This window comes from Gymnogyps californianus, chromosome 1 (genome assembly GCF_018139145.2).
Source record: "Gymnogyps californianus isolate 813 chromosome 1, ASM1813914v2, whole genome shotgun sequence".
In the NCBI taxonomy this organism is placed as follows: domain Eukaryota; kingdom Metazoa; phylum Chordata; class Aves; order Accipitriformes; family Cathartidae; genus Gymnogyps; species Gymnogyps californianus.
In genome coordinates, this window is record NC_059471.1 from 91,478,103 (window position 1) to 91,502,245 (window position 24,143).

General features: G+C 37.2%; 1 protein-coding gene across 2 annotated transcripts in view; it reads right to left on the reverse strand.

Moving 5' to 3' along the window:
- DMD (dystrophin) overlaps positions 1-24,143 on the reverse strand; it is a 922,027-nt gene that overhangs the window by 206,804 nt on the left and 691,080 nt on the right. For both annotated transcript variants that reach the window (XM_050904429.1, XM_050904437.1), the window contains exon 51: positions 949-1,121. In XM_050904429.1, coding sequence (XP_050760386.1) covers positions 949-1,121 — 173 coding nt within the window. The remainder of the gene's footprint in view (positions 1-948; positions 1,122-24,143) is intronic.

Here is a 24,143-nt window from a genome sequence, read left to right on the forward strand (position 1 = left end):
TCCTCAAAAAAAAAAAAAAAAGGAATGAGTCTCTCTTTTTCTTTAGCTACTAATATCTTTTCAACCTCACATCCTTCATTTATTTTTAATGATTGATGTTATGAAGATGGCTTTTGTCATTACACAGACTGACCTCCCTCAGGGCCTGAGCTGAAAAAAGCTAATATTTCATACATGACTTTGAAAAACACTTCTGTCTTTTGTTGCCCTCTGAACTACCACCAACACACAGCAAGTGAGCAAATGAAAAAATGCCCGAGACTGAACGCAACAGAGATGGGTTGCCTATTGTAAAAGTCGTATTTCTGAAGAGAAGCTTCCAGGACAATTTCTTTTGAAAAGAAATTTTCAGCCGATTGAAGCCTGTACCTTCACTTCATCATTTGTAACATTGCAGTTTATTATATTTTTCCTTGCAAGGAGAAGTTTTTCCTCTCATGACACTACCTATGGATTTCTTTTACCGCTGGATTTTACTTGGCAATTCTGTCTACTCTCCAGACAACAGCTAAAATCTTAAATAACTTGTCTTCTCATTTGCAAGGCTATTCTTAGTTTTGCACTGGAAATAGCAGCCTTAGAAATAAAGCTTATCATAAATATAGGTTGTTTAATCACTTTCTTTCATGACTCATTGATAAGTCATACCCAGCTCTAGAAAAAGCCTACATTTAGAGGGGGTACAGTTACTGTTTAAACATGCTAATCTCTCCTTCTGTAATTACAAAACCTCATCATATGCCTCAAATCCTAATCCTCTACTATCATTTTCACACCAAAAAACCTAATCATTCTTACAAAGTTAAGCCAACATTCAAAATAGCACAAATCATTTCAAAATAGACTAAAATAGTGCTATCAGAAACAAAATTAAACCTTTTTACTGGCAAAATGCAGCATTCCATCTTACACACCAACTGTAGGCTTTCGCTTACATTCAGGTCCTACCTAATGTTTAGAGATTTCTTCCTAAGCTCACTCCATCTGAGGTTCATGTTATCCAGACGTCTGTGCAACAGGGCTGCATCCTCAGAGCCTTCCAAGGACCTCAGGATTTTCTGCCCATTTTCATCCAGGTTGTGAAAGATGTCAGTATGAGCATCGATTTCCGCCTGTAGTTCCTATGGAAGCAATAGAAAACAATACATGTGTTTTCTTACAAAATCATAGAAACTATCATTTCTCAAAAGAGTGGAAAAATCTCAGCACAACACAGAGTTAGCACAGATTTTGATTACTCCTTTTATGGCAGTATCGTGTACTGTATACACAGCCATGTTTCCCTTTCACATGAAGGCCATTTGCACTGAATAATGACCTATTTTCCATAGAAAGCATACTGAACAAAATTTAGAAAGTTAAAAGTCTAGCCTTTGACAGGCAGCAAAGCAAGGACAAGATATATTTACTGTGCTGGTAAGGTAAAAAACCCCACAAAACCCTCAGGATCTCAGGTAAATCTGACCTGCACATGATACGTCTTCCTGTGCAACATTTTCAGTTTGAGCTGGGGACTGCAACACCGGTCCTGCTGCATGGCAATTCCAAGAAATCTACGCGTCTGCAGCAGCTGAGCTTTAAAATGCCAAGTTCGCTTACATTCTGTTGACAGAACGCATTTCAGAGCACAGGCCTCAGCAGTCAATAGCAATAAACAGCCACTTTGTGCTATATCAAAACACTGGTCAGGGCCATGGCTGTAGGAGGGCCTGAGAATAGCAAGGACCTAGAATATGCAACTGGCAGCTCACATTGAACAGCCAACTTTTCTTATCGCTTCGTAACTGCAGGCCAGCTCTACATTTTGAATTCATTTTTCCCCCTCATTTTTAGCATGGCTGTTTCTGCCAAAAGAACATTCTTTAGAGAGCTGCCTGGTACCAGCATTCCTGCCTGCCCACACACTCAATGCAGCCTTTGTACATTGGCTGCCCTTCTCCAAGACGTTTGCATGCTGCAGCTCCACAAGGTCAGATTCGTTCGCAGAGAACAGTGGCTGAATCAAGCTCTTTAAAAAGAATAAAACCTAAAAAATAATAATTTTAAACACATACATACATGAGCACACATGTACTCTATATGTAGCCACATACGCACAAAAGTACTTCTATTTTCAAACAAGGAAGAACACAAAGACACAAAGAAAATGACCTAGTGAATAAAGCTCTGCATTTTCTCCTGGGATACTTGGGCACTAAGATTTCTGGTGGTGGTTTCTTGCTGCCTGAAATGGGAGTGCTGGGGATGAAGTGTGAAAGGGGAAATGATTTATGGCATTTGAAAGTAAGACCCAGCGCTAACTGAGCATCACAGATAGTCCCCAATGGAGATTTGTTGTAATTTTCTTTAGAAGAATGACTTTGAAGGACAGGAGCACACAACTTGCCTACTTGGTGTGTTCCTAATTGAATTGGTTTTATTTGATATTTTAAGTGCAATGTTAGCTGCACTGAATCATGAGTAGATTGTCCTTGTTCACCTACTGCTGTTCCAAATGTCATTTGCTGTCCTTTACTGGATACCTATTTCTTGCACAGCAATGACTAGCACTGTATTTGGAGCAATTTTAAGGAGGGCTAGGAACGTCTTTGGTACAGTATAGGAGTTCTTATCCAACTATTTTACTTTATCTGTGGTCATCCTAGCAGTAAAGTAGTTAGGAATGAGTTTGGAATACATCAGAGGTAACGCTGCAGAATGCAACTGTATTACAAATGTTGTATTTATTTATTGATGTTAAATAGACAATTTAGATTTTTAAAAATGCCATTATTAAGGTACATAACCATGTATAATATTCTAGGTATGAATGCCCTCACTTGAAAATTTGTACTTTATTTCAAGTCTGAATGTTGCTAGCTTCAGCTTCCAGCTGCAATATTTTATTTTTGTTTGCTTGACTGAAGAATACTCTATTACCAAATTTCTTTCTCTTCATGTATGCATTTGGAGATTTTATTTAAGTTAGGTTAAGTATCACAAACCTGATGTAAACAGCCAAAACAATACGTAAGAAAGGATGAAGTTCACAGTAAAAAACTTAACTTCTAATGTCTGTGTACTTCTAAGGTCCTTCCACATTTAAAAACCGATAAATCTATTGCTGAATGAAAGAATTATCATACGCACTACCTGTTGCACAAAATTCTTAGTTTTTAGGGTGGTGATGGAAATAGCTGCCTTTTCCTCAGCAAGAACATGTGCCGTGAAACATGTATGTAGAATAACTATTCACAGTAGGAAGCTGTCAAATTTATGCCTTCTTGGTGTTTTACCACACATACACTCATAGCATTTTATAACACAAAATTAAAAAAAATGCACTTCCACATTTTTCTTGTTTTTAGAAAAAGTGTCTCATAGTCTACACATTCCATACTTTTCTCCTGGCACATACATATTTCTGAAAATAGAATCAAGCCATATCCTTTTTATTTCAGAATACTATATAGTGTCACAATAAATGTGGACAGTTAGTTAAATGGGCAACAAACATGAAAAGTGAAGTACTCTCATCAAAAGCTTAGTATTCAAGACCTGGTTTTCCTTATTCTGAATTACCTGTGTATACTGCGCTTCTTCTAATGCTCCTAAAAGTAGTTTATTCCAGCTATGCAGGAAGCCTACACTGACAAAGAAGCAAGACAACAACAAAGATATTTACTCCATTTTGGCTGCTGCATTTCAGATCCTTTCTTTGTGACTCTTTCACATCCCAAGAGAAGCAGAGTGCATATAAGAAAAAGATCTATACACCTTTTATTTGTTTTCTGAAATAAGTAATTTCCATGTTTCAAAAATACAAGTTTCAATATGAACTAGATTCTTTTTCTTGACAAGAATAAAGCAGGAAGATCTATTTCATCTCATAAACTGCTAAGATATTTGCAAAAGTATGTTGTCATTACACATCATACTAAGAAGCACAGAATATAGAGGGAATATAGACTATTTATTGCATTTTCATCTTTTCCAATGTGTTCAAACACATGGAGGAACTGCAGAGGACAAAAAATCAATCCTAGTATAATTCTACTGAGTTACAGTCGGACTTAAGTTGACTCTGTATGCTGCATTTTTGCTGTAGTGGCTACTACTGAGGCTGTGTGGAAATAGATTCCCTTAAAAAGAGCAGATAGCAACATGAAAAACATCTTTTTGATCACAAGTTACTGCTCAGAGTGAGCTGAACTGCTTAGAAAGAACTGCAACTCCATCAAGCACAGATTTGCCTAAGAATTTCAGAGTGAAATCCTCCTTTATTAAGATGAACTATAAAGTTAGATGATAAAAGGTACGATAATATTTTTTCATAGAAACCTTGCTGAATACCTATTAGAGGTTTCTACACATTTACAAATGTGTGTTTACATTATTATACTATATAGAATAAGTCTAGAACTAAGTCACAGAACTAAGAACGATAAAGAGATGAAATAAATTTGTCTTGAGGGAAACAATTTTCTTGGACAAAACAGGGTGAGGAAATCTGCTCTGGCTGTTTCACTTTTTCCCTGAGCGCTTGAAACCTCTATGCATGATTTCAGGGGAGAAGTACACTCAGGCTGTAAGACAGCACACCCGATACTGCCATAAAGCTAGAGCTAGGGGACGGATATATTTCTCACTTGCGCAACTCAGTTCTCCCCTTTGGAATTACTATTAGCATTCTCGATAGGAGCACACATCCTCACTGCCCTAATCCTCTTGGTAGGTAAAAGAAATTTACCTGTGGCTCCACATGTTTTGTTTTACACAGAGCCCTGTAACACACAGCAGAGCCGTCGCTGTGAAACCTAGTGCATTGAAAGTCCTGTCAGCCTCCACATAGCAGAGATAGTGCTGTAAGAGTTCAATATGGTTTGAGATACTTTATCAGAAATAATTAATCAGTGTCAATATCCTTCATATCGCACATGCAATATATAGGCATGACATATAAAGGACATGACACATGGCAAAATCTGCCATTATTTTGGCGATACATGAGAGAGGGATTGGTAAGCTGGAAGTAAAATGAAATCCTAGAAAGAAGGAATTAGTTACACTAGTTGGACTATACATGAGTCAGACTAAGACATGGAAATTAATGCAGCACAGCTGACAAAACATTTATCTTTTATACAAGGTAGAAACAAATTAATTATGTAATAATTTAAAGAAATTAAAGCACTTAAGTCCTCCTCTACAAACTCAGTTCCATCCTTGGAATTGTGCTTTTCATTTCCAGTGAAGCATTTTACATTTTTCTAGGTACTGTACAAAGTTATTAATTAAATAAATGACATTAATTGAGATATAGGGACTCACAAAATTAAAGTCAACACCATCTGATTAAAGGAAATCAACATAGAGGAAAAAATTTATCTTTACTGACAGTAATTAAAAAACAAAGTAAGTCTGCATAATTACATACATGTACTCAAAGCATCAGCAAGTAATATGTGTGTGGCTATACATAGCTCAGAAGTACTTTACAGTACTGTTTCTGTAATGCTAATACTGAAATAGCTAGAAAAGCTATCAAATAATTACTCAAAACAAAACAAAGATCCTACACCTCTATAATCCCTCTCCATCTGTGTAGTTAGCTGAACTAATCGTCCCCTTCATATTTATATTAACAGAGCATATTATATTTCCCCTAAATAATTTCTGGAGAAAAAGACAGCTAAACATTTTAAATAGCTTAAATTGGTAGCATATTTTCTTAAATCTCTTATACTGTACAAAAAGTATGAATGAAGTAATCCCCTTTTTTCCATTTTCCTTTTTTTCTCTTTTCCTACCTTCCTTTTTTCTTCCTTCCTCTTTAGTTTTTCTCTTTCTTTCTTCCCTTCCTTGCTTTTCTTTTCCTCCTTTCTCTTTTCCTTCCTCTTTCTTTTCTTTCCTTTCCTTTTCCTTCCTCTTTCTTTTTTCCCATCCTCTTTCTTTCTTTTCCATTCTCTTTTCCTCCCTTCCTTTCCCTTCCTGTCTTTTCCTCTTTCTTCCTTTCTCTATTTTTTCTCTTTTTCTTTTCCTTCTCCTTCATCTTTTTTCTTTTTCTTCTTCTTTCTTCCTTTTCCTTCCCTGCCTCTTCCTTCTCCTTTTCTCCCTTCCTTTCCCCTCCCTTCCCTTTCTTTCCTTCCTTCCTCTCTTTAAAATACAACCTTCTGTGAGTAAAAAACCTTATTTTTATGTTCTTCTGTGGTGATCTCAACACTTCTCAAGAATGTGGGTTTCTTTCTGCTTTTATTTTGCATTCTCATTGGTTAAACATAATTTCAGGTGCCTGGAGAAGGCACAATTTACAAACTTGTTTCAAACCAGTATGTTTTTTTGTTCTAACAATACTACTGAGCAAAGCACATCTATAAAGAATAGGTCTCTACTCTACGGACTTTAAGGGAATAGAGTAGCTCTTAGGGCTTGGCATAGTCTGTGAATTTTTACCAACAGGGGAGTTCAGCTGGTATAACCAAAAAAAGTTCTCCCTTCAAAGTTTTTTTTTGTGACCTCCTTATGGCTTCTACAGATATAGGAAATGGAGTCGCTGTCTGTATTTTGCAACCCTGTCTTAGGGACTGGACTTGGAGACGTTTTTGCACAGCTTAGGGACTGGATTTCAAATTAATCATCCTACTTGTTTTTATTTAATTACATCTAAAATCCTGCAAATTTCTGATTCTGCCTAAAGCATTAAACTCTGTGTGAGGGTTCAGAGAGTTTGAGATGTTTTTTTCAATGCCCCTGCAGACTCCAGCAGCCTTTGGAGGCACAAAGATCCATGCACATGACACCTCTTTCAGCATCACGGCTTATTCTTCTGTCTGCTAGATAGAGGAATGGTTTTGTGGGTGCTATAGTTCTGGAGATGTTGAATTAATGGCTACAGCACAGCAAGTCAAATGCATTTTAAGCACATGAGTGGTAGATTCAGTGCAAGATGCGCTTGATCTATTTCTTTTGTTTCTAGCAATAGAAGACCAGTTTGCATTACTCTTTATGACAGTCTGTCCTTGTGAGCTAGTCATTATCTTCAAAGCATTTGAACAGAAAGAAATGTATATTTTTTTTAAAACAAAAGAGATCATTTGTTCTAGACTGAAAATACTATGATTTAGATTAATGATGGAACAAAACATTGAAGTATTTCTTCTGCTTTGCAAGACAGTACTGGTCCAGCTGGAGTTCCCTCTTCTAAATGTCATAGTTCTTCTAAGAACTTGTTGTTAGGTTTTGGTTTTTTGTTTTGTTTTTTTTTTCAGATCAAAATACAACTAATTCAGATAAGATTTTGGGACCTATTTTGTTTCCAAACAATCTAACAGTGAGAATCTAACAGTGATGAGTATAATGTCTTGTTATCACATAGACCACCTTAGCTAACACAACCAAGCTCTGTCACAAAGTGGGAAAGAAGCGCTCAGTGCCTCCATCAAGCTCTCCCAGTCATAAGCAAAACTTTTATTGGGTCTTAGAACGAGAGCATTTACTGAGCAATTTACATAATGATAAAAACTTCTTAAATGAGATTTAAAATGTAATTATAGGGCACACTTATTGAGTTAAAAGCATTGTTGTGAAATGGCTATACATCATCATGCCATGAAGCCTCCTATTCAGCTAGCCTATGGCATGACCCCAATTCCAGTCTAGTATGATTACATCTCTGAGTTTCATGCTAATGACTTGATTAAAAAGAAAGATAAAAAGTTCTTTTCTATTGGGAAGATAAGCTTATGAATATCATTACGGCATTTCTAGGTTCCCTACACTTTTTTCAAGATAAAAAAGGATAAGAGTTAGTCCTCTAAGAAAGGATCAAATGTTGATGAGTGGAAGGTAAAAGTATAACTTTGCCCTGCAGAAAACAGTCTGTGTAAGTTGCATCTGTCACAGTTATGGTTTTAAATTCTACAAGTCCCAGAATTAAGAAGGGACCAAAATCCATATTCGAAAGCTTCTTTCATCTAAAAGAAGATACAAAAGCTTTCTTTAGGAAATTGGGCCCTGTCTTCAAAAAAGATTATCTTTATAAACAGGCAAAACAACCTTCAATTTAGGTTATATTCAGATTGCAAGAGATTACATGGTGCATCTAAGGATGTAGCCATCTCTTGCTGACAGACAGTAACTGTAAAAACATGGTGTGGGCTTCTTCATTTCATTAACAGTGAGCTGCCTCAGCTATGGAGTAGTAACTCTTAAGAGCACCAACCCAATCATTTGAACGTATGCTCAAGTCTTTATTGTGCAGATCCTCATTCACAGGACTTGCTTTTCAGACATCGCACAAGGCCTTGTATTTCTCCCTTGTTCACAGGGAAATAATCAAACAAATTTTTATGAGACCTCTAGCCAATAACTTGTATTCAATTATAATTAAGTATAAATTATTACATAATTCCATGTGTTTTGGGGGAGTTTTTGGATTTCTTGGTGTGTTTCTTGAAGACTGAGAAAAACCCTGAATGACTACTTTTATTTACATGTAATGAAAATACAAATAAATAGATAAAATAAAGAAACCAGTCTTTAAACATACAAAGCTTTCTACATTTATAGAGATAGTTTAACTCAGGGTTTGATCCACTCAAATCCTTGCCATTGGATTAGAGAAGTATAAACTATTCTGGTAATAGTAACTTTAATGGAAATTGTTATTTTTACTGTTTGTATATTTGTCTTGTCATTATATCTAGGATGGACACCCTAATTAGAAAGAAACATCATGTTAGTTTGAGGTTACACTAAGGCAGAAAAATTCCTAGTAGCCACAGCAATGAAGAACTTTTACTGTATGGTATACCTATATGATATTTATTTTACTACCATAGCCTGCAGTACCTTTCAGGTAAGCAAATCCAACAAAGCAAACAAAGCATATGTATTAAAGTGGGAGTTGCGAGTGTTCTATGTGTCAGAAAATCAGCAACCTCTACTGACATGTCTAAGAATGGGCTTAGATATCTGCCTTTCAAAACTCTGTATTTCAGGGTTGGATGAGTAGGAGGGAAATAGCATAAATGTGCATGTAGTCATACACAATATTTTCTGAAAGTAAAACCATTAGGCCCATTACAAACTAGCATAGTTTTCTAGATTTTAGAAGGTAGTCTGCTCCCAACAAATATGCAGGTCCTGACCCCTGTACTTCAATGAACGTCTAATCCCATTACACCTGTATATTCTGTCAGCACACTCACCCTGTCAATCTTTCAGCAATCTTTCTGCAGCAAAATAATTATGCTGCTACTTTCAGCATGTCTAATTTTTCCTCTCCCCATTTTCCAGAGATGAAACAGTAGCAGCACAAAGGCAGCACCATCCTCTACAGGACCATTTACTTCCACTCAGTTATTCAGGCAAGGTCTGAAAGTCCTGCTGGATAGTTTGGAGAGCATCTACCTCTATTAGTTACACTGACATCCCAGTACTTCAAATTAATACTGATTTTCTCTTACAACAAGCAGCCAGAAAGGCTGAACTGCACAACTGTCTCAAAGCCTGGAGAAAAAAAAAAATCTTACAAAAGAAGAAAGGATAAAGTTTTTTTTTCTGTCACCAACCCATAATGAAATATACCTGAGATTTGTTAATTATAAATTACCATTCCTAGAAGAAAAATTATTTGTACATACAAGACTGTATATTTGTTTCATAGAAAAGGATCTAAGGTTTCAATGCACCAACATGTAACAATAAGACATCTCATATTTTACCACTTATGGAATTAATATATACTTTCATCCTTCCTCAAATACCCAAACATGTGCAATCTTCTTCCAAACTCTTAAAATAAAGATTAAGAGCATTTCACAATTAAAAGAAACTATTTTGGTTCTATACATTATCCTAATCCCTTCTGTCACAAATAATTCTTGCAATCTTTTTTTCTTTTTAAAATAAATTCTGACATTTCACATTTTTATTGGTAACAACTTTGATGCCTGGGGAAAAATAATTGGTACATCAGTTTCATAACTTGATGATCAATTAATTAGAACAACATAAAATCTTATTAAAACTCTACAGAGAAGAACACAGAACATAAAGCAGAAACTAGAGGTCTCATACATTACACATTATTAAAACTGGTTCAAGCAGAACAATAACTGTAATGGTTTTAGGGCTCCTTTTAGAAGTCAGCATTGTTCCAAAGTTAATGAGATTTCAATTAGGAATTTATACTATTTCAGGTGTTACTCTCTACTAAAGGGCAAGATCCGCTGCAGTTAACTGTTCTTAACCAAGGGCAGGTTAAGTGGGACTCAGTGGGCACTATGCAAGAGGGAATGCTGAAAAAGCTCCAGTGCTTGCACATACTTGTGTCAAATCCTCCCTACCAGAGGTGTCCTGAGGCAAGCCCAGGGAGGACAGAAACTTGGGCAGCATAAAGGACAAAAATACACTTAATCTTGATTTTCAGTGGGAATACAGGCCGTTCTAGTGCGGCCTCAGGATCTTCTGACTTTCTAGGTTTTAAGCAAGAGATGTCAGAAAAGTTACCACACAGAAAACCACCCTGCGGCAGTCAACTATTAGCAAATTTACTTCAACCCTTTGAAGTTGGCTTTTCCTGTTACCATAAAACAGAATTCACCAAGTGTTGGTCAGTTTACCCATTAACAATGAACACGAGCTGGGTTTAGACTGCCATGAGACAAGTTAGTTTTATCTTCCTGATGAAGGTATAACTGCAACCCTGCTCACCATAAGGGGTACCACACGTTCAGATACATGGTGAGAAGCCAACAGGCCAAAGCTACCATCTGTGGGATTATGGCACCTCCCTGTGTGAATGGACCCCCCTCTAAATGCAACAACGGGCAGAGCCACAGAGGCTCAGGTAGCCCTGAACAGCTTGTTGCCAAAAGGGCTGATATGGTGATGGAAGCTGTCAGGCTCAGGACCAGGGTGGCTGCAGAAAGGAGCTGCTGCCAACTGCAGTCCACTGCAAGGTCTTGAGGGGAACACAGTGCTACAGCCTCCCTCAGTTGGCTTTTCCTTCCGACACTCCGACCCAAAATCCTCAGCTGCCTGCTCACACCAACACCAATCACAACGACAGGACTTCCACTTTTAAACCAGTACTGTGCTTCCATGAATACCCAAAACCCAACAGCAAAATTAAAATGCATAGCATTACTTCTGGGCTATTAACATGTTATTGTTAGCTTGCATGTTGAGATGTTTAAGCATTCAGTATGCTATTGTATTGGAGAACAGCATTTGTGAGGAATTTGACGTAAGAGGAAAAGTTTCATCCTCATCAATTTTCAGCTCAAAGAATTTCCATCACTTTAGGTTCTTCCAGAACAACCTGAACCACAAAGGCAGCGACACCCAGAAGTATGTTCTGCTATGAGTCACTTCAGATGATGTAATAATGCATGTTGACTGCCTCAAAATAAGCAAAGAACTGGCAAAAGTTCAGAAACTGAAAAAGGAAGACATTTTTAACAAAATCCTTCAAAATAGCAACTTTAACTATCATATTGATTGGTGTCTCTGTGGCAAAGTCTAATCATGTTTTGTTGCATCCAAAAATCAAAAGCAAAATTGAACAGGGTGCCTGCATCAAGGGGTTTCTGAATAAGATTTATATCCTGAAAATAATTATTTGGTATTTTCTTGGATTTCCTAGCAAGATGCATGCACTCCCACAGTAAATACAGTTTCAAGTTAAAATGATAAATATCACTGAAAAAATAATGAGATCACCAGCAAATTCTGACGTGTAGATAAACTTGTTTTTTAATCTTAACTTTTTAATTTTTTTTTTAAGAGAAATGTTATTTTGGGGAGAAAATCAACTTCTGTTCATGTTTTTCAGTTTGTCATTAAAAAAAATCAATTAATTCGAATCACTGACTTTCTCAAATTCACCAACTGAAAAAAAAAATACACTTGTTCCCTCTATCTTCCCTTCAATTCTGGTAAAAGAGAAATAATTCCATTATCATAATAAAATTAAATAATTTTAATTTAGAGGCTGTATTGGTGAAGTCATGTAAATGTTTTCATCTAGATCTAAGATCTAAGATCTAAGATCTAAGATCTAGATAGGAACAATCAGCTCCAAGATCTGCACATTGAGACAGCCACCTGGAACCATTATTTATGCCTTTTCAAGGCTTGTTTATATTTTGTTGGAGGAAAAATGAAAGCCTACCTGAATTTTGCCCAAAATAAAGACTTCTAACACTAACAAAAGAAAGATCACAGCCAGAGAGACAAATGTAGATACCATTACAGAAATAAAGGTAAAAGTAGTTGATACACTAATCTATTCAGTTTTGTGCCTCAAAAAACCCCACCCAAAGCCAAAAAGCAAAGAAAAGTGAAATACACACTTTTAAAATTAAAGTCTACTTAGTACTAAAGGAGGAACTGAGGTGGGTCTGATGAGTGTACAGTGATAGAAGTCATGTAGCAAACATATATGGAATTAAAAAACCCACCCTTCCTAGAATCAGACTCTTTCTCTTTAAGCTTAAAAAAGAACTCAGGGTTTAGATATGTTCTCAGAAGAGAGAGTACACTCTTGTCAGTAAGTCAATATATTAGGCAGATCTTAAATGCTGTAAGAAAGTCATATGCTCCTACTTAAGTTCCTGTAGAGATCAAATACGCCATCTTCTCCTACTGTCACTCCGAAGTATGCCATCCACGCCCAAGTTTATACCCTGGAATTGCTTTTATAGTGCTTCAGTCAAGATTACTTATCAAACACTTTATAAATTGCTGACATAGGAGACTGCAAGTATTTGACTTCAATACTAATCGCATCAAAGTTGCTCTTACATCCAGAAGTTTTTTAATATGTTGCTCTCATTAGTCTTGACAATACACTAAATGTGACACAAACATGGAGCTGAGAGATACTTTTTCAGAAACCAGTTCATAAAATATCCCAATGTACTACATACTCATAAAATTTATGAATACACTCAGGAACAGGACTCAAATATCTCAGAAAACTAAAGACTTTGCTCAAACTTACAGTCCAACCACATTAGTACTACCACCTGAAGTTGAAAAAGTCAGATGCTGAGGAACACTGCATTGTACCACAGGCAATCTTGGAAGAGACACTGTCAAAACCAACATATTAGATTGCAACAAAAAGGAACTGGCTATCAATTTATTATTCATAATAAATGCTAACTGCTACTTAAGAGGGGAAGTAATACTTTCAATGAAAAAAAAAATAAAATGTAATAAGCAAACATTATGGAAACCTGGCTTGCCGTACTTGTTTTACTCCCACAGCAGCTTTTGCAGCAATTGTATATACCAAAGGTTTCTGAACGGCATTCGTACAAGATACCCAAAGATACTGACAGTAGCTGCTTTTGTATGAACCCTGCCGATAGTGGTAGGAGAAGCAGTATAAGCTGAGTTAAAACAGGACTGCTGCCATCTGAAACGGGTCCTCCCAGATTCTCTTCGGATTCAATCAGAACACAGACAATGCACATTAAAAAAAAAACAACTCCACATTCAATTTCATTATGAAAAAATACACTTTGTTTATACACAGCTATTAGTTCTCACATCTATCTGTATCAAGCTCAGAGAAAGAAGGAGCATCATTTTTACCAAAAGATTACTTTGGACTTAATAGAAATGTTCTCACTCTTTCTACACCTAGTTTTCTTTGCATTCCCTGGGGATTAATACTCACTATTCCTATTTTGTAAAAAGCAACTTCATAGCTTCCTTCATCTGTTTCTACTCTTTTCCACAAAATGTCTTCTTCAATATTTCTGTGAACGTTACTGGCTGCTAGCTGCAAAAGGCTGATTTAAAGGAATTGTTACAATCATAAGCCCTTTACTTATGAAGATTCTCCAATTGTATTTTGGTTTATCATCCTTTCTCTACAGAATTAGACTGATGCATTTTATCTTGTTATTATGTTTTGGCAACATACTTTAAAATTTTTCGTAGTCATAAAGCCAGAAGATGAATAGCATCTCTCTCATTTTTATGAAGGTGTTGTTTTGGGTTTTTTTTCCCCGAAGATGGAACCAAAAAAAGAAGAAAAAATTGTAGATTGTATTGTACAGCATGAAAAACAGGCACATATGGTTTTTGACATGCACAGCATTCAGATATTCTGAACATCACCAGCCACTTAGTGCTCAGAAGAGCTCTGTAACCTGTGATTTTATTTATTTATTTTCGAGTCTTACAGTCTTGATGATTCGTTCAAACTCCCAGCTGGGATAAAATCCTTCTTCGATGTTCTGACTAAAAGCTTCTTTTTAAAAAGTTAGATACTCTGGAATTTTCTCCATTTCAAAAGTAGAATTTATTTACTCTCCAAATGAAAAAAATGCAGCAAAGTCATAAAGAAATGGGATTTTCAGCACAGAGTAAAGTGGAATTCTAAAATATTTAAGCCGGTTACCGTGATCAAATATCAAAGGCTGAGTAGGTTTAACAGTTTGTGAAAGCACTGTGTGATAGGTATCTCTGTTTAAAAGTAAAAATATTCATGAAGTGATTATGGAAAACAGATGATCAGAATCAAATGTTGCTGTTATATTGGGATTATGAGAGCCCTAAAAGCACAGTGATATTCTGACCAAACCCATAACAAAAAACCTCACCCATTAAGAATCTCACTACATGATGTTTGGAGTTATAATGAAAAATGCACCTTTCTACTCTGTTGCAACAAAAAGTAATTAAATACACATCATATACATGTCGGGTGCAATAATGATTACAAGAATGTGAGAGTGCACAGATTCTTGATTCAACTGTTCAATTAAAAAAACTGCCCAGTGAAAATCTACAATACCATACAAGTCCAGAAATGCCTCTGTCCAGTCATGCCTGCTACAAAACACAATATTAGCCGGTATTTAGAATCACAGGATCACTTGGGAAGGAAGGGACCTCCAGAGGCCATCTGATCCAATCCTGCTCAAAGCATGTCCAGTGAGAGCAAGATGCTCAGGGCCTTGCCCAGTTGAGCATTGAATATGTCCAAGAATGGAGATTCCACAACAGATCCCTCTTCCAGTGTTTGACCACTCTCACAGCAAAAAAAGAAATAATTCCTTATATCATCAGAAATGCCCATGTTCCATCTTGCCCCTGTTGCCATCCCGTGACTGTCCACCACTAAGAAGAGTCTGGCTCTGCCTTCTCTTTAGTATCCCATCAGGCAGTTGCAGAGATGAGTAAGATCTCCCCTGAACCATCTCCTCCTCACCCGAGCAAGTCCAGCTCTAACAGCTTCTCCTCGTGTATCAAGTGCTCCAGCCCCCGACCACCTTGGTGGCCCTGCACTGGACTCCTTCTAGTACGTCCATGTCTTTCTTGTATTGGGGAGCCCAAAACTGGACACAGCACTCCAGCTGCAGACTCTCAGAAGCTGAATAGAGAGGAAGAATCACTTCTCTGGACCTGCTGGCTACATTCCCGCTAACAGGGCCCAGGATGCAGCTGGCCTTTTTTTTTTCCCTGCAAGGGCACACTGCTGGCTCATCTTCAATTTACTGTTGACGAGGACCTTCATATAATTTTCTGCAAAGCTGTTTTCTAGCCAGTAGGCCCCAGCCTGTACTGCTGCATGAGTTAATGCTCCCTAACTTGATCTTCTTCTATAGTGGGTAATGTTTCACTCTCACAGACTCTGTTAGTAGGCCTGGGGACCTTAAAGAGTCCAAAAGGCAGACCTTGCCAGTGAAAACTGAGATAAGAAAGGCATTAAGTACCTCAGCCATTTGTGTGCCTTTGGTCACCCACCCCACTGAGCAGTGGGCCCGCATTTTTCTTAGCCTTCCTTTTGCTGCCAGTGCACTTACAGAAGCATCTCTCATTGCCTTTCACATCCCTCCGGGAAGACCCTGTTGATCTCCTGTTTGTCTTCCCTAGATGGTATGCAGTCTGTTCACCTCCTGCTGCAAACTCCTACAACCACAGCATACCTCCCACAGGTAAGGACATTGCTGTCTCCCGCCCTAGGAGACACACCAGGCACCTCAAAATGGCTAGAGACTTGGTTGGTGGGATTTCCCTCAACACTTCTTTCTGAGTCAAAGCCTCTGATGTGCTGAGGACACTTGCTTCAGCTGGTGTTGCTGCCCTGCCCCCTTGCACATCAACACCATCACTGTGCAGTCCTCAGCAGAGCTTCTGGCCTCTTTGCACACTTGCTGCAACAGCTGGCATGTAAAAATGCTCATGACTTCCACGGTACAAAGACATTTTTGACAACACATGTTGAAATAATCTTATTACTGAATATTTGTAGTTTCTACAACATTCATGGCAATTAATGTTTTTATGAAGTTGTCAAGTGCAATATATCATGTTCTGATTTGTAGAAAACTCTAAATTTTAACACTCACTGATTCCAAAAACTTGCGTATATAAAAAAGTGAAGGAGGGGTTACTTATAAGAAATGAAGAAGGTGAGGAGATAAAGATAACAGGGTTATCTGGGTTACTGTGAAATAGCAGAGTGCTTATGGAGGGAGAGCTTCCACCTTTGTGCCAGGAAGTACAGTTTGCTCACAGAAACAAAACCAGAAGGTGCATGTTCCCTATGGAAATATCTCTTTTTTTCTATAATCCTCTTTGAAGTATCACTATTGCTTTCCTCAGAGGATTAAAAAGATCTGTGTATAGCTTTTAATCCCAGAAGACTAAGCGCAAAGAAGAGACACGATATGTTTTATATCTTTGAAAAAAGCTCCTATCTTATTAGAAGTGATGCCAAAAAAGATCCCATAATGATTATATGCTAACATCTGCATATGAAGTCCTGATAATAGGAATTCCAGGCTAGAGGTGAGGGAAGACGCAGAGAGAGAGATGAGGTAAAAAAATTACTTATATCTCAGAAGTAGTTCTTGAAGTTTTAGGACATTGTCTTAACCCAATGGAATGAGCATAAGAACTTCCAGAGATTTAAAAGATGAAATTAGGCAAACTATGACTGAAACAGGGTAAGTGTAATATCCCTCAAGGCACTCATAGCAATAGTCACTGTTATGCTATTCAGTGTAATGCCACTTACCCCTACTATCTTCTATCTACGTACATTTGACATCTAATCAATTTTGGGTAAAAATAATTCTCATGACATAGATCCATTAATAACTCTGACAGAGTAATGTCACTATTCAATAAATGCTCACTGAGCAAGGGATAATAGTGCACCTGCATCATGCACTCATTCAGTGCTACGTCTCATCAAGATTAAAACTTCCTTTCACATACACTGCTTTTATCTCAAATGCCTACTGAGTTAAACTGCAATTATCCTGATTAACGCTAGTGTGAGAAAACTTTGGCTGTATAGTGTAAAGCTTACTTTCCTCTCTTAAATGTGAGAAAACTTGATGACTGACCAACTCAATAAAAGAGAATGAGCAAGCTAATAGATACAAAATCTCTAAAACTTTCTGGCAAAGGCAGCTTTCTTATTTCTCTCACCTCCTTTACCAAAGTATTTTTTTTTAAATTTAAAAAAAAAAAATCATCTAAAATTTAAATCTGAGAATTTGTCTGTTTTCTTCAATCAGCTTCTATACATTTCACTTGCTAATAGAGAAAATTCAGAAGTCTCTTTCCACACCAGCGAGTTTGCTGAAATAAATACCCTTGCACATACAGAGTTTCATAATCTGACTGTACCACTAAATGAAATACTGATGCTCAGTTTCCCAGTGGAGCTCTATGTTCCCTTTGCAATCTTGCTGAAAACCTAAAAACCAAACAATGACATTCCAAGTTCTGATATCTGTTACTCAGCAATTGTGTCTGCTTGCCGAGGCCACACACAAGTGAGGACAGACATGAGTTGCCGCTTAAACAATGTCTCAAGAGGATGCAGCCTTATAAGAAATAAAATGACATAAAATAGTCTGTAGGAGGAAATTTTAGAGGCTGATGAAAAAGGAAAAAATGGCAAACCTTTTACATTTCCTCTTTTTACATTCATTTACTTGCGAAAGGACATGCTTGGCATGTAGAGTTTATCCTAGATTAAAGGAAATGAAAAAAGAAAAGAAAAAACCCAAATGACTTCACAATTTATGTATTTGCATATTTGATTAAAAAAATTAAAGTAGCAGCTGAGAGAGGGAAAATCTCTTCCATAAGCAAAGGTATGATGAACAGGAAATAGAATAACACCATCAACCTTCAAATATACCTATACATATGCCACAGCAGCCATCTGCCAAAATGATCTTGCTGTCACAGTTAATTCCAAGAATCAGACACACACAGTCTATTCAGCACAACACCAAGCTGTATGCAGATGGGATGTGAGCTCTGAATCCCAGCCTGAACTGATTTACCAACAACAGCAGGTGATCCCTAAGACCCAAAGACACCACCATCCCAAATTCAGGGATGGAAAAGTAACCACTGCCCCAGATTAGCTTTCTATCAAGCAGTGGTACTTTAATGCCTGTTGCTAAAACTACCTAATCAGAAGGATTAAGGGCCTACTCAAAAGGATATAAGAGCAGGAAGGAAAATGTTTGATGGGCACTGAACAGTCAAGCCAAGCTTCTGTAGCAAAAAAACTTCCTTGAAGGAATAGTGAAACTTGAATCATTGGTACTGGATGCACCAACTTTTCCCTGCTGTTTATACTAGTCCCTCAGGTTAAGTCTGTCTAACAAACTCCCCCCTATACAAAAGCCTTGCTTTAGAAGAGATACAGTACTCTACCTGCCTATTGCAGTATGTCTTATTCTGCCTTTACAGTAACACCAAAACTTGAGCTTTCCCTGAATGTGACAGCTGCGGGCTGCCTACTGTGGCAGAACACCGTCAGGATCCGTGTCATCCTTCAGGCCTCCTGCAGGGCAATGCCAGTGGTAAACCAAGGAGATCTCTTTCATCCCTGGATAACCCAGAAAAGTCTTGGGTCCAATTCCTTTAAAACAGAAAGTAAACTTCCATAAATTCCATAGCAGGTCCTCTCAAAACAGGGACAATAAAAACTTTAGCCTACTGTACATGTATTTCAACTGCTCTATGTAACCAGACTTTGCATTTCATCTTTATTTAAAGAGTAAAGATAGTCTAAATACCATTTTTTCAGGGATTTAAAATTAACATCAACATTTTTATGTGACTGCATTCTCTAGAAGTCATGTGGAAATATATACAGTAATCAGAATACTGCAGTTACAGTATTAGAACCATTTCTGGCAACTAGTGGTAAAAACCCAGAAATTTTGTTTCATGAAAAAACTAGACTTTTGGAATTCACTTTGAACTGGAATAAACCCAAGGTGGTTTTTTTTTCCACTCTCTCTCTAAAAAGCAGAAAGAGTATCCTGACACCTAGCAAGCCAATGACTCAGTCATATGCTATGTAGAAAACCTAGGTTCATGCAGCTTTCTCTTAAAAAAAGTTAATTAAAATTACTACTACTTTTTTTAGAAGCTGACATTTAAATGAAGTTGCCTGAAGTTATTACTGATTGCTAGGACATAGCAAAAAAAAAAAAGAGAGAAGATTACTAGAATGCTCTGTAATATTCATGGGTTTTTAACTGAGTCATTTGGGGTACTTCAGATCTGGAAACTATTTTTCTCCCAGTTTCACTTGAAGTTATACTTGAAGATCCCACCCAGAATGAGATAGGAACATTTCATTGATGATTGACTTGGAGAGGCAACATGGTTCAAGTTTCCTTTCATAATAATCTGGGACAAAAAACCTCTAATATCTAATCAAAGATTATGGTTAATCAAAGAATGCTTTAGAACTGTTCAATTTTTACAACTTTTCCTCTTATACAAACCCAATAAACAGGAAGAGACAGATTGGTCTGTTTCACAAGTAAGACTTCTTTCACCTGCGATTAAAAAAGTGTTAAAATGACTCATTATATGCAAGTTGTCACTGAAGTTACCTCTCCCCATAACAGAGATCTGAACTTGAAATATTTTATGATTGAGACCAGCAATGGCCAATCATGTTGGGCTCACAGCAACCACTAGTTATTAATAAAATTTTCTGGAATTTATAAAAACAGACTTTTGTTTTAAAGCAAAATAAAAACCAATTTGCTGTGCCAAAATGCTGTTATCTTTTAATATTTTTTTCTAATCTTTCTGCCTAGGCTATGTACTTCTGAGACCCTCTGGCTAGTCTGTGAACACCCCAACATGAGGGTTTACCTTTATATTATTTTGTCCAAGTGTCCTGGTTTCAGGTGGGATAGAGTTAACTTTTCTTATTAGTAGCTGGTACAGTGTGTTTTGGATTTAATGTGAGAATAATGTTGATAACACTCTGATGTTTTAGTTGTTGCTAAGTAGCGCTTATCCTAAGTTAAGGATTTTTCAGTTTCCCATGCTCTGCCAGCAAGCAGGTGCACAAGAAACTGGGAGGGAGCGTAGCCGGGGCAGCTGACCCGAACTAGGCAAAGGATATTCCATACCATAGAGTGTCATGCTCAGTATATAAACTGGGCGGATCGCTGCTCGGGCATTGGTCAGCGGGTGATGAGCAATTGCATTGTGCATCACTTGTCTTTTCTTGGGTTTTATTTCTCTCTCTCTTTTTTTTGTTATATTCCTTTTCATTACAATTATTATTATTATATTTTTATTATTATTAGTTAGTATTACATTTTATTTTACTTTAGTAATTAAACTGCTCTTATCCCAACCCACGAGTTTTACTTTTTTTTTCCCGATCCTCCTCCCCATCCCACTGGGGTGGTGCTTAGTTGCTGGCTGTGGTTAAACCATGACACCAAGCTACTATTAATCCTATTCACATATGCTCAAGACATTAAAGGAGAGATTTATTTCACCAAATTTTAGACATTTACAGCAAAGTTAATCATCAGTGCTCCAGGCTGGAGAGAGAGAGGCCCTTCTAGGACATCGTATATCTAATTTACTTGAGATGCGCTCTGTAACTGGCTACTTCTCTTTCAAATCTAAAGGCAAACTGCACAACTTTGTTCCAGTGATGACAACGAGATTTTAAGCATCTGAAATTTGGTAACTTTTCCAGACTTCATGCAAAATACTTAGAAAAAATACAAGGGCATTTAGTGACAGGACAAGGGGTAATGGCTTTAAACTGAAAGAGGGTAGATTTAGATTGGATGTAAGGAAGAAATTCTTCACTGTGAGGGCGGTGAGGCACTGGAACAGGTTGCCCAGAGAGGTTGTGGATGCTCCATCCCTGGAAGTGTTCAAGGCCAGGTTGGATGGTGCTTTGAGCAACTTGGTCTAGTGGAAGGTGTCCCTGCCCATGGCAAGGGGTTTGGAACTAGATGATCTTTAAGGTCCCTTCCAACCCAAACCATTCTATGATTCATTCTATAACTCTATGATATAGTAGGAGAGGAAATTGATCTGTGACACTGGTCATCAGACAAGCTGACCTTCACTCCACCATCACTTTCTTCCTCTCTAATATGTACGCATGCACACAGAAACACACAGATTCTCTGCATATGTACATGAAACCATCCTTTCATACTTCCACTGTAAAAAATAGAAAATAAAACTAGAGCATTCCAACACAAGCATCATAAAATACTTTGAAATCAAAATGTTTTTAAAAAAGAAGCAACAGTAATGAGTAACTCAGGATGGAAGGCTGTTGGGTACTAGTGTGCTTCTCAGTTTGAGAGATTCACTTTAAGCAGATAATGAAGCTGGTTTAAATTGTTACAGTTCTACACTACATCTATGAAATTTACACCAGTCATAAGTCTTTTGCCTTTTTGCTTAAAAAATATGGTGGAGATACAGGCTTATATCCTATTTTTTTAACTGATTTGCAAAATGTTACCTTATATTGGAGTTCCTTTTCACCATCAGCAATAAGTTATACTCTGGCAACTTCAAAATTGCACATAGGAAGCAAGTAGGTACACTGCTATAAGATTTAGCAATAAACTGTCCCACATATAGCATCATAAAATATTTTCTTTGTTTTCCTTCCTCTAGCTAGTTCATAATTTGGCTAATTTAAAAACATGACACACATTGCAAAAGCAGTATTTGGTATATTTTACTTGAGTCTTCCACCTGCAATGTGTCAAAGTACTCTGCCATTATTCATGGTCCTGATCATTATTCAGATATATTAGTCACAGATTAGTTGTCCTCACTTTACCATATCAAGACTCAACACTGACAGCTACTCACGTCAGCTTGGGCTTTGCCTTCCATCTTTTTTCGTCTCTTAGTTTCATTAGACACCTCTTAGACGAATTTTTAGATTTTTTTTTTTCTCTGAAACTTCCTTACTGATACAAAAACATTATATATAAATTATGTATATGAATATTAAATTCTAAATCTTTATTCCTTTAGCCACCCATGTCATGGAGCAGTAAAATCTTCCTACACCTGGAAAGAATGCCTACTGTCATAACCCACTGCAGTCTGCGCCTCAGAATAGGACTGAGTCTGATTAGATTCATCCCCTGACTTCCACATATCTTTAAAGAGCTTCAACGCACTTACAGATGGATGTCATTCAGAAGTCCAACCTCTCTCACACATTCTCAAATGGAGACTCCCCCTTTGACATCCTCCTTGAGGTGTTTCAAAGCCCACACCAAGGCTTTTGCTATCCAGACGCATATACCATGGGAGTGGTTCAGCAGGGCTCCTAAACCATCATAATGCCCCCAAGAACCTTTCTAATGGTAGCAGTTCCTTTATATCCTGAAGTGGCAGTAAAGCCAAGAACCAACAAGTTTTCCTGGCACACACACACTATACTCTCTTTAAAATAACCCAAACAGCCAAAAGGTCCCTCAGTCACAGACAACAGGGGAAGACAGAGAATGCACAAGTGCATTTTTCATGGGTCTGCAAAAAATAAAATCTATGCCGCTGGCTTCATATTCTCACCAAAGGTGTCACTCCCAGAAGAAATTTCTGCATGTTTTGCTCCTGATTGTATTATAGCCACCTTTCAATTTGAAATATTCTTTCTTTAAATAAGCCTCTGATCTTTCCTATGCCCACAAGATTCATCTGAAAATTTCAAGCCTGAAGCTTCCAGAAACTTAGATGGTCTCAAGGAAACATTGTTCAAAGTCAGTTGGTATGTTGGTTTAGTCCAGCTCATACTCATTTTTCTTCAATGTGTTCTCCATTTCCACTGTGAAATCTCTCCCTGTAAATTTGAGAATACCACTTTTCCTGTCCACAATTTGCAGGGATAAATCACGTTAGTCTTGATTAAATGTGCAATGTCACCATATATATAGTATGCAGTGCAGTATGCTTGTCTAAGTGCTTTCATGAAGGGCAGCACAGACAGAAAGCTTGAATAACCTCTGCTCATGTGCTGTGTAGTCACAAAGTATACGCACAGTAAGTCTGATGCAGCTAGGAAATGTAGGATTTACTCTATAAGCTACTGAGTTTACTCTATTCATGTGCGAAAGGTCTAAGAATCTCTGAAAAGGCATGTGAACTGCAAACTAGAAATTCTCCGCTACATGTAATAGTCTTATTACCATGGCACCATTTGCTTAAAGCCACTTCGTTCTCACAGCTCCTGATAGTTTACCACACACAGTTTAGAGACACATTCAAAATGCAAGTTGAAATACAACATGTGTTTGCAAAAGTACATGCAATCCACAAAATAAGATGGGCATGTGCTTCAGATGGTTAAATTACATTGAAACAGACTATTTTTAACAGCATGTTAAAAATATGCCTTCAGATAGTTTATAAAGTGACTCTGAGTATTAACTCTCATATCACATGAATACATAATATGGAGTAAACAAATGCCTTCATCAAAATTCTTTCTCACTGTAAAAAGTTCAGAAACTGGAAATTTAGCCACTTGTGTCATGGCGCAGTAAAATCTTCCTACATTGACTTTTAAAAAGCCATTCTGACTACTTTTTTATAGGTCTTGTTTCATATCGATGTTATTTTTGAAATCTATCCTAAAGTATTAATTTCTACAGATTCTGTCTCTCAGAGATTTAAATACTTTTTTTTCTCTTGCTTGGACTCACTTTTTTTTATCCAGTATTGAATAAAATGAACAAAGAGACACCAACTAGTGGGAAAAAAAAACCCCAAACCCCAAAGAAAACCTTCAAAGGTGCAATGGTATTTCTATTAAGAGATTGTAACATTTATATGGTACAAACAGACTTTAC